Genomic DNA, 12081 nt, shown 5'->3' with positions numbered 1-12081 from the left:
ATATATATATATATATATATATATATATATATATATATATATGTATATATGTATATATGTTTTTTCGAAATCTACTTTTTCATTCAAATTTGTTCTACACCCCACAACGCATCACCTGGTAAAATATTATAGGTGCAATCCCTATAGTTACGCCAAAAATTTACTCTACATTTCATCGTATGTTTCAATGCATTTTTTTCTTGTGTAAAAAAGTAGAAAAAACGATTTCCTTTATAATTTGGTTTCTAGTAGGTACATGCGATAATTTTGCGCAAAGGGGTCGATATACTAGACACTAAATAGTGAACAAATTTATTTGCACTAACAAACTCACGAAAATGCTACAATATTATGAATTCAACCTAATAACCTGAAATATTTTGCGTTATCAGCGTTCTCAAGTGGTAGGTGGAAATGATTGAGCACAGTGTTGATACCCGTATTAACTGACGTCTAATAATTATCACGGGGGGCTGCCAATTACGTACATACATACGTATGCATCCACATACAATATGTACATACAATGGGCGAAAAAATTATAGTCGCACCACATTCTGGCAAGTTATAACATATTTTTTTTATGTTATTTAAATAAGGTTATTTTTTTTTATAAATATGTATATAGTGCATTCTTTTACAAAACCTGTGTAAATCCAAGTTTCAAACTTGTGCATTATTTAAAAACTTTCATAAAAATTTCGAGGCTCTTTTAATTAGATTTCCTAGAAAGATTCTGAGTGTGAAGTTTTGTAGATGATTGAATTCTATGTAGTAGAACAAAGTGCAAGTTTTAAACGGCTGATTTTTTAGAATTTTTTTGTCGCAGATGTTTCAATTTTCTCTCATAAGAAATAAATTGTGCGTATTCGTTATATGGAAGCAAATAGGACAAAGAATAGCTAAAAAATTCACAGTAATTTTCAGCCACTTGAAACTTGCAATTTATTCTACTAGAATTAAGTGAGCTACAAACTGCATACTCAGAATCTTTCTAGGAAATCTAATTAAAAAAGCTAGAAATTTTTACTAAAGTTTATTGATTTTTTCTTCAATATTGCACAAGGTTTGAAACTTGGATTTACACGGGTTTTGTTAAAGAATGAACAATATTTTTAACCGACTTCAAAAAAGGAGGAGATTATCAATTCGTCGGAACATTTTTTTTTATGTATGTTAACGCATAACTTTGGACCACGTTAACCGATTTCCATAATTATTTTTTTAAATGAAAAGTTGTACCTCAGAGGTCGTCTCAAATTGGTTTAGATCCTATGATTAGAGCATGAAGAAATTAACGATAATCTTAAATTTTTATATGAGAATTAAAGTCGATTTTGTATTTTTTTGCTTGAAAATTACTTGTTATAAAAAATAACCAAAATCAAAAAAAAAAATGTTAAAACTTTGTAAAGTGTGGTGCGGCTATAATTTTTTCGACCACTCTACATATGCGAGTATGTATGCATGTATGAGTCGAAATGTGCAAATACTTGTACCCAAAAATTAATGGAGAAAGATTACGAGCAAGCGGCTTCTACATTTCTTGCTTTGTTTTTACTTAAAAAATATACATACAATCAATTGTATTTCTTGTATTTAAGTATTTTTATTTCTTTGTTTTGCAAACTTTCATCATTTATCTTAATTTTTCGCGTAGGGCACATTCCGCTTGGGCTGCGAGCATGTTTTAAAAATATTGCGCAAGGAGCGTGAAACTTTGCTCACTCTGCTGGAGGCATTTGTTTACGATCCCTTGGTCGATTGGACTGTGAGTGATGATGGTACAAGCACCGTACCACGTGCCACGTCAGCCCATGCTGCTGTGTTGAGCCTAAATGCATTGGATGCGACAGCGGCGGTTATGCAAAAGGAAGGCAGCGCAAAAGTCAATGGACCTATTGATGATACTGTGCAACGCCGACAGAATTGGGAATGTACGCGTCAGTCATTGGAAATGCGACTGAATGAGCTAAAACCTTATTGGATCCAATACAGGTAAGGTCGCTAGCGAAACTGACGGTACAAAACCGTAAACAAATGAATGGACAAGTATTAGGGTTTCTCACTCAAAACTAAATGTTTTCCGTTTAAAGTAAAGTTCAAATCATATTTTCTTCTTTCAGAGATGAGCTGCAAATGCGTCTAACCGAAATCGAAGGAGCGCTCGATCACCTGATTGCACTACAAGCGGAGATCCGTCGAGAAGAACAAGAACGCGATCGCATTTCTAAGCAATGGGCTATGATACGCGAACTGCAAGCGCTCGGCACTGCGATGGGCAGTCATGCCCTCAATACGATTACCGATCGTCACAACACATGCAAACACGATAAGGAAGCTTTCACTGCAGTCAAAGAAAATGTACAAAAATATCAGAAGGATACTTTTATGCTGCTCAATACCTACTTTGAACGCTTGCTTACCGCCTATGCCACAAATGAGCTATCGGCACTGCAAATGCAACTCTGCGATTTGCAGCATAATGTACCAGCGAATGAATTCGAATTGCTACGCACTCTGCTCGAGCAGAGCAATCAAGAGCAATTGTATGCGCAATGCGACTTCACGCGTAAAGAAATGGACAATACGCTCTATCAGCAGTGTCGTTGTGCCCTGGAATGCATCGATTTGCTGCAACAATATACTGGTGTAATGCAATTTTATCCACGTTCGCGTTTACTGCAAAATCGTTTGGTTAAATATGAGAAAGCTTATCGCGAATTGATAAGTGATGAGTTGAGCATGGCAGAGCTGCAAAAACAGTTGGAGGAGTGGCAGGAAGGTGATGAGCAAGTTAGTGTAGTAGACACTGGGAGGCGACATATCGTGCAATATGCAAATGGGCTGGAGAAGGTTTGGATTGAGGCGAATATGCAATTGGCTACGGCGATTAATGATTTGAATGAGCACTCCAATCAAGTGGTGAGTACAGAGGGGATGGTTATTTACTGTAGCTATATAATTGTTTTCTTGACTTAAGTAGATTGAAAATTCTTTTTTTGGGGGGTAGACAAAGTAAAGTAATGAAATTGTCGAACAAAAGCTTAACTATTTCATAAGCAGGATGAGAACTGCCTAAAAGGTGAATGAGATATGTGATTGACTTAGTGCGAGTTGAGGGTGGGGATTAATGCATCTGCACAAAATGTATTTCGTCGATGCCTTTGCAAAACCGCCCATTGAGCAGTTGCAAAACCGCCTAAATCGCCATTGTGGCAAAAATGAGATTTGGTAACCCTGAACTCCAGGCATCGCGATTTATGCATAAACAACATATCTGTAAAATAATAGCTTGAGAAAATACTGTTTATCAAGTCAATGCCTTCAAAGAAAAACGGATTTTTCGCTCTTCGGTAAAATAGATAGGCGATTTTGTAATTGGTCGATGGGCAGTTTTGCAAAGGCATCGACGATTTAATTAAAAATGTACCCATGCGATGTGGCCAATGGTAATGCAGAGACCGTTTGCCGTTTATAAAATCCGGAAGAGTTTGTGGGGGATACGTAAAGTTAGCTGAACATGATTTGGCGTGCTATCAACTTATAACTTGAAAACGTTTTGCCATGTGTCATTTGAGAAATGCATATGCATAATTTCTTATATGAAAATTTTGCATATGTAGCTGCGCACATACTTGTGCTGCCCTTTTTATTCGGGTTTATCGAGGAAGTAGCATGCTTTTAGGCGCTAGGTGTTAAAAGTCGCCTCAACATTATGTAAAAATTTTGTAAAATACGCTCCGTAATCCGATAATGCATACATTAAGGCACATATCGTCTAATTAATACAAAGAGGCGAAAATTTTAAGATTACTGCCACATACGTTCATTATTCCTTTCCTAATTGTCTAATGCCTTTCTTGCAGTCAATCTCATTTGATGCCGCCGTCACTACGATACACACATTCATTGCCTTGAATCCGGCCAGCCATACGCAAGCTTTGCAATCGTGCATGCTTGAAACATTGTCAAAGGCCAACGATTCATTATTGCTCTTCGAACAGGACGCTTTTGAAACTGAAGATCTCTTTTTGCTCAACCAACAACTGAATTTCCTCGAAATGTTGCATCAAATGTGCCAGGTAGCCTTCCCGGAGGCCGATCAACAGTACTACGACGATTTTCTCTCACTCTCCGAGGCACTACAATCGTTGCACAAATTGAAAACTGCTTTTGAGCTAACGCTGCCGGAACGGATAGTACGCCTATTCATGCAGGATAATGTAGAAGAAGTACGAACGGCTTTGGCTGAGATTTGTGCCTACCAACCACACGTTGCCGAGTCGGCGCTGCAGCTGAACGATGACAGCGCTGAAGTGACGTTGCTCTTCAACGAAATTTATGCGCTTTTCGATGATTTCGAAAGTCGTGTTAGGCTACTGAAACCAACAGTGGAGCTAATGCTGGAAAATATGAACGTTTCTAATTTCAAGCAGTTTGTGGTAAATGAGTTTGCGTAAATTTCTTTTCTTTGATGCCTTAGTCTATAACCTTTTGTATTTTTCCCCTACTTAAAGCAATCACACTATCTGGGCAACACCATTGATGACATTGCAGGCTCGCTGAAATACGAAGTGATCGTTGATATTTTCCGTTCGGCCCGCGATAATGTGTTTGCGCTAGTACACAACGACGTGCAGCGCATTTACGATGTGCGCCGAATTTCAGCACCGTTAAGTAACTACATTAACACGCTACAGCGCTCTATACTTTGCGGACTGCCATCGCTTTTTGCACACATGCTACTTGACACTCTTACAGCACTCTCTGCACAATGCCTCAATTTGCGTTGCCTGGACGCAACAACCCTCCTGAATGCAGGAGGTCTGTGCCAGAATCTGCTGCATGCGCTGCAACAGGGCTTCAGTGGCAAAAACTTCCAAATACAGGTGCTTTTGCGCACTAAGTTGGCCGAGCACTGCGCGTTAGTGGGTAGCGCACACTATTGGTTGAATGAGGTTCAATTGCAGCAGTCAGACACACAGCTAATGTATGGCTTTCCGAAGGATAAGCTGCTCAAGTCCGTGCAAGCATGTAGCCAATCGTTGAGCGTTTGGAAGCATACAATGATAAAAATCCACGAAGATGTGGATGAGTATACGGCAGCTGTGACGCAGCCACTCAACTGGGCACTGCAAACCAACAGCAGTCTGTTGCCGTTGCAGGAGAATTTCATGGAATGTGTAAAGGCGCAGGTGTTGCGCTACAATGCACTGTTGCAGCTAACCACACAGATGTACGATTACGCCAACGCCTTGCTGCAGTTTGAGTTGCTGCAGAGTAAGGAGAATCGCCTGCAGGCCGACAACGCTTTTCTGGCTGTGCTGCAACAGTGGCAAGATGCCATGGATACTATGCGGCAGAGTAACGCAAATGTTACACCTATTGAGCAATCGATTGTGCAGCTGTTGGATCCGGAGGGCAAAGTTGATCAGTGTTGGATACAGAATGTTGCTGGTTTGCTGGATGAAATGACATTCACGGTGCAGCGCAAATTGGCCACGCTCGAGCACGAGGAAGAAGCATTGAAGGAGGGACTTTTTGAGCAGGGACAACAGATGCTGGTGAGATAAGTTGTTTCTTACTTTTATATTTTTGTATTCAAACTAACGTGTATTTTTTCTAAAATGTTTGCCATATAGCCCCTTCTGGAGCATCAAGTGCGCAGTGATATGCGCCAACTCTTCAAAGCAATTACCAAGAACGATCGCAATGTACGCAACTCAGCTGCTGTAGACAGAGCAGGCTTCGCAGCACACGCACGTGACCTTCAGCACGCGCTACGTTTCTTCCACAACAAACTAAATGAGTTACAAATGCAGCTACTCTCTCGCAATACCACCGATACTACTCCCATAGAGCTTAAGGCAAAGGTGCGCGAGCTACTATCGTCTCATGAACAAAATTACGCAGCCCTGCTAGACTTGGGACAACGATTCAAAGCCGAAGACTGCGAGAGTTCGACGAGCAGTGTAACTGTGGATTCGCCCTTGCGTAACAGAGCCAGCTATGCGGCAGCTTTGGAGGGTGTCCAAAAATCTACAACTAGTAATAGAGAGGAAGTGCCAGCGATTACAGCAGTTGATGATGTCACAGGCGATAAGAAGGGTAAATATGCGTACATACATACATACATATATATTACAATTAAAATTATATTTTCGAATTCTGTTTATATTTCAGCTGCCACTACCAATAATCCTGGCGAGCAAAAGCGCAACGCATACGCTGTGTCCGTTTGGAAGCGTGTACGCATGAAATTGGAAGGTCGCGATCCCGATTCGAATCGTCGTTGTACTATTGCCGAGCAAGTTGACTATATCATACGCGAGGCAATGAACCCCGATAATCTAGCTGTGCTCTACGAAGGCTGGACTCCTTGGGTGTAAATGCTTAATGAAACGGCTTCGTACATGAGAAGCCTTAACTTAACTCAATTCAGCAGTAGCAGCAGCAGCAGCGCGACTACACTCAATGAAGTGGACAACAGTTAGCGGAAGATAATCAAGCAGTGGTAGATATCAGACGAAGGCGAACAAGTGGAAGCTGATCATCCGATACATACATACGTATATACAACAATCACCATTAATATCAGTGCGACGTCGATGGGATGCCAGAGGGAGCAGCTATTAGCGGGAAATATTTAAACATCAAAAATGGAAGGGAGTAACAATAGAGTGCTGCTGCCTGACGCACCTATTCCCCAATATTATAACTATAAAAAAAAGTGACAGTCAATTTTGTTTCATACAGCTGGCAAAGACGTTGGGTGGATTGTTTGTTGGGATGATGGGGTCGAAAAGTAAAATCCAGTCACTAGCTAAGCGTGTCAGCATTTCGACAATTGTCCGTTACACTTCACTGTCATTTGGCATATAACTGGATTTTGCGATGCGGTTTTGCTGTGTGAGGGTGTGTGCAGGGTTGACATATGATTCGTTATGCTGGTGTAGTGCTGTGTGTGGGGGTGAGGTGAACGTTAAAAACTTGTTGTGTGCGCGCGCTTTGTGGCTGGGTTTCTTTGGCAAATTTCAATCTTATAAAATTTACTTCTTTTAAATTTTCTTTTCACTATAAATTTCCTAATTGTTTTGTCGATATACTCTTATAGCATTTGCAAGTAAACTCTTTGGTCGGAGATTTACAACGACATCTGTATTAAACTATTTGGTGACCTAATTTTAAGTTGGCCGTGAAATAATAAAAATAAAAGCTATACAATATACATAAATATAACAGCTTCTTCGAAATATAAATTGGTCTGTAATCAATTGGTTGTTTATTGCTTGGTTAAGGTAAAAAATATGTGTTTGTTAAAAAAAATTAAATGAAAATATTTATTAGCATTATCTGCCAATAACAAGCGAACACCGGGAAGCTACAGATAAAATGCCTTGTCTGCTCGTCTTCCAAGCGATATATGCACGTCGAAGCGTCGATGATATACACTGGACTGTATGAACAAAAACTAAGCAATCGCTTTTTATTAAAATTTCGGACCTATGTACATATATTGGATTTATTCAAATCAATTTAAATAAATGGTCTGAAATTTTAAGAAGAGGCAAATGCTTCGTTTCAATTCCTACGATCCACTGCATCACACAAGTTTGCGGACAGAGAAAAACCAAGCGGCAGGCAGCACCTAAATATTCTCGTTCCCACGACATTCGGGTTTACGTAACCGGAATGACGCAAATTTATGTCTGGCCAAAGACTGTTACTCCAACGTCATTGGTATATAAAACAACAACCTAAATACTCGTAATGTTCGTTCACAAGCTGAAAATACATACATACTTATTTTGGGCTACGTTAGAGCCTTTTTTTTTTGTATTAACAGGCGTTAAACCTGCTACTAGTGATGTGCGGTTCCGAGTACATATTTAATAACTAGTTCTATCGAGTCCGGTTCCAAGGAGCACCGAGAATTTGGACCGCTGACAGCGATTTGAAAGCGTCAAAGATAAGAAAGAAAACTAGCATAACATTAAGTTCAAAGAAAAAAAAAATTATTCACACTCAGAACTCAATATTACGCGAACAAATCGAATTTCAAGTCAATAGCATAAAAAACAATGAAGTTGATGTACATAAGTCGGCCAGATCGGGTATATGGCGGCTATATGATATAGTGGCCCGAACCGAAAAAATTTGGTAGGTCAACTCAGAACTCTATATTACAAACAAATTGTAGCAGTTAAGTATTGCGAAGGGTTAACATAGTATGTAAATGTTAATCCAACTAAGGGTTAAAGGATAAATGCTAATTACAAATAATGAATAGTGATACATAACTTAACCCTTACTAACTGCTAAAATTCGTATATATCTAGACCCAATTTCGGGCTGATATTTAGACTTCTTGCCAAAACATGAAATTTTTTTGCCCATTGTGCAATGAGGTGCTTCCTGACATATTTTCGGTTCTGTAGGATCCGTTTTCGATTATTCATTTCTTTTTACTTATTTTTGCGGGTATTCTGATATCATTTTTCAGTTCTTCTGGAACCGTTTTCGGGTCTTTTAACATCAAGTTTCGGTTCTTTCGGAACGGTTTTTCCGTTCTTTTAGAATCGAGTTTCGATTCTTCCGGAACAGGTTTTTTTATTATTTTAGAATCGAGTTTCGGTTCTTCAGGAATCGTTTTTCTGTTCTTTTGGAGTCGAATTTCCGTACCGTTAAATCCGTTTTCCTTGGTAAGAATCAGACCGGTTGGTTCTCTTAAGCACCCGGTTCTTCGGTTTCGGTTCTGTTCAACACTATCTGCTACAATTTCCAAAACGAGCCATTGACAAAACTTCAGGGCTCGAATCGTAACAGTCGTGAACCAGCAAATATGCATATTTCGGATTATAACAGTCGTGAACGTACTACTAGTCTCCTTACTCGGTATAATCCGAAATATGAATTATTACGTGACGAGTTGCTCGTTCACCGTCGTAACGATTCGACCCTAGATTTCATAAGGTCGTCTACTGTAGGTAGTGGTTGGACACCGCGACGCGAGAATTCAGGAAGGTGGTGATGTTTTCTCGGTTACAGTCGTTTAACACCTGTGTGAACGTACATTATTCAGATCACCCTCTAGCAGGTGTCGGTTTAGATTCCCTCGACGGAAGTAGCCATTGCTTGTTGAGTTTTGTAGGTGGCTTTAAGCTGACATCAGTAGACATCCCGTAGCTGTTCGGGGTGTAATGGTATGTAATAGGTCCACTGCGTTCACCCAGTTCTCGGCGAAGTTATTGATACAGCCTCTTCTATATTTTAGCGGCAATAGCGGTTGTTTGCGCTCAGTAATAATCTTCAAAATGCTTTGCTCATTGACTGTAGAAATTTGGTATTTATTCATTCCTATTGTGAATAGTGTCGCCGTTGATTTCGAAAGGTAAAAACTAAACTAAAGATGGTTAAGTACTGGTTACTCTTTATCCCATGAAGTTATGTCAAAATAACCAATTAATCAATAAATTCCCTTCCAATGGGCACTTTTAATGTCTTCTGCCATTTCAAGCGCTACAAAACAGTCGAAATACATAGCAGTGGCAAGGACATTAGCAGGAAAATAAAAAAAAGTATGCGCCAAGTAATGTACCTACTGCAAATGACATGTTGTAAGTAATTAACACTCATATTCCCCTCCCACTTTGTGTAGCATTTGCTTACGTCAACCATGAATAATTGGTATTTGATTGGCGGATGTATATTTTGCTGCTGGTGACATTTACACTGCCATAAAATAGGCTCAACCGCTTCCCTACACTTACAGCTCCTAAGCACTCTACATAGTCTACAGAAGCATTAGCAGTTGAAAGTTTAATTTATTGGCCGCTATAAATATTTACATAAGTATGTACATTAGGATGGTCCTTAAAAAATTAAATGAACGATTTTTTCAGTCTCACCCTTTCAATCGGTAACACCACTGTCATTTATATCACATATAAATTTTGGTCCCGATTGGAGACGGCTAAGGCATGTCGCACAGGGGGCAAAGTTCAGATTCTCTATGGAGACTCAAAAATTAAAATTAATATAGATATATATATTTTTTAATCTAATACCCAAAATCGATACAACCATAGTCGAAAATATCACATATAAATTTTGGTCCCGATTGGAGTCGAATAAGGGATCAAAGGCCAGATACCTCCAAGGACTCAAAAAATTAAAAATATGTGTTTTCATTTAATTCCCAAAATCGATACTACTAAAGTCGAGGATATCACATATACATTTTATTTCCGATTGAAGTCGGTAGAGGAATCTAAACTTTGCCCCTGGGCGACACATCTTAACCGTCTTCAAACGGGACCAAAATTTGTACGTGATATCTTCGACAATAGTGGCATCGGCGTAGGGGTACATTTGTATGTACATAAAAACCTAGTACTTTTCAGAAGCTGTATTTCCAAAAAAAATAATTAGGCTGATACTAAACTCGAATCCTGGAAAGCCATCGAGGGAGGTCTCAAGATGCAGATCCCTGTGAGTACTTGTTTCTTTAGGAAATATCCTCGTAAGTATAGTCTTAAAACGTCCTAAAACGGAAATTCGCGCCAGAAGCGGCATACCGGACAACTAATTCGGTTTCAGTTGCATCTACGTCTGTACAACTTACACGAGACGCTATAAGTTGTAATCCTTGTTAATATAGGGTTTCCTAAGAAAGCGGTGACGCAATATGTCGGCCGTAACATGTCGCTGGCGGTGGGTGTACAAGACGTTCTGCTTACGATCGACGCTATCTAGTGGTAAATGCCAAATCATCTACGGCGGACTTCTTTGGTCCAAATGTATGGTATGTATATCCGTCCTATTGTCAATGCATAGACTTATCTTCATCTATTTGTACTCTCCGACTGTGCAGCGCCTTTCCCGAACTAAAGTTTCAAATTGAGAGAAAACACGGCGAGCAGGTTGGTTAGTTGCAGTGCTTTCTAGTAGCTGCATTTTTATGCACTTTTGATGTATTGACGTACTTCGCTTATAGTACAAAGCTCTTGATAGTGTTACTACTTATGTATGTGTCTTCCTAGTCTTTTGTACCAAATATTTGCAAGACCTTGGTATTCACGCAGGAAATGCTGGACACCTTCTTCGCTGACAGCTGCGACAATTTTGCTTAAAGAGACATCCCATTCGTACCGCACTTTCACCTAGGGGCCAGTGCCTCGTAGTGGTACCTAAAATTTTGAATACTTCTGTCCTCGATTTATTAAGCAAATTCAGGGCATTCGCCCTGTTATCTTGCAAGTCCGTGAATCTGACCACTTGTTTTTGCCAGTCCAAGGAAATGCAGTTTAAATTCTCTTTGAATTATTTTAAAGGGAAAGTCCAACCGTTTCGGGTCCATCTAAACAGGCTCCTGCTTTCGTCAATTCATCAGCTTTCTCATGATCCTCGATGTTCCTATGATCGGGAAACCAGGAAAGAACCAGCTTAAATTTGGCAGACGGAGATGCTATTGCTAATACTACCGCCAGGCTGTCCGAATATATTGTTGCTTTATTTTTTTCCCCGACTCTATTACCTAGGATTTTACGGGCTTAGGGGATACCCAGTTCTAGCCTTTAGATGATGCTTGTGTGTATGTACACACATACATATTTATCTACAAACGTATATGTAATCGAAGGCTAAACCACTTTGCTCCTGTTGGTCATTTATACGTAGTAAGGATATGAACTTATGGCCACAAATAGAAAGTACATGCGCTGGGTGTGGCATAGTTATTATTGTGTCATGTGCCGCCGAAACAAAAACTTTGCTAATTGCTCTTCTGCAAATGCTGCAACTATTAGCCTGCCATTATACCACCTCCTGATGCCGCTTCTCTTCCGCATACGTACGCACATACTTGTACATATGCAGTGGGTAACTGTGTATATGCATTTCATATTGTTAAACAAGTGTGCTGCTTCAGTTCGCACGCCATAACGTATGCAATACTTAAGTGTCGACTCAGCATTTGACAATGTGAAAAAGTGTAAAAAGCCTTTTGGGGCTGTACAAATGTTTTCTAGGCGGAGCGAAAAGAATCATTGTAATTGCATATTTTATGGCTGAGAGGTC

The 12081-nt window shown here is 39.7% G+C and overlaps 1 protein-coding gene across 1 annotated transcript in view; it reads left to right on the top strand.

Moving 5' to 3' along the window:
- LOC118733546 (serine/threonine-protein kinase Smg1) overlaps window positions 1–7255 on the top strand; it is a 22439-nt gene extending 15184 nt beyond the window's left edge. The window contains exons 5-10 of the mRNA XM_036462981.1: window positions 1661–1998; window positions 2127–2925; window positions 3870–4445; window positions 4521–5567; window positions 5646–6111; window positions 6187–7255. Of these exons, the coding sequence (XP_036318874.1) occupies window positions 1661–1998; window positions 2127–2925; window positions 3870–4445; window positions 4521–5567; window positions 5646–6111; window positions 6187–6392 (3432 nt within the window). The 3' untranslated portion in view covers window positions 6393–7255. The remainder of the gene's footprint in view (window positions 1–1660; window positions 1999–2126; window positions 2926–3869; window positions 4446–4520; window positions 5568–5645; window positions 6112–6186) is intronic.
- Window positions 7256–12081: the final 4826 nt, after the last annotated feature.

The sequence above is a fragment of the Rhagoletis pomonella genome, unplaced genomic scaffold, assembly GCF_013731165.1.
Source record: "Rhagoletis pomonella isolate Grant_MI unplaced genomic scaffold, Rhpom_1.0 Rhpom_scaffold_00002, whole genome shotgun sequence".
In the NCBI taxonomy this organism is placed as follows: domain Eukaryota; kingdom Metazoa; phylum Arthropoda; class Insecta; order Diptera; family Tephritidae; genus Rhagoletis; species Rhagoletis pomonella.
This window is presented reverse-complemented; position numbering and strand designations above follow the sequence as displayed.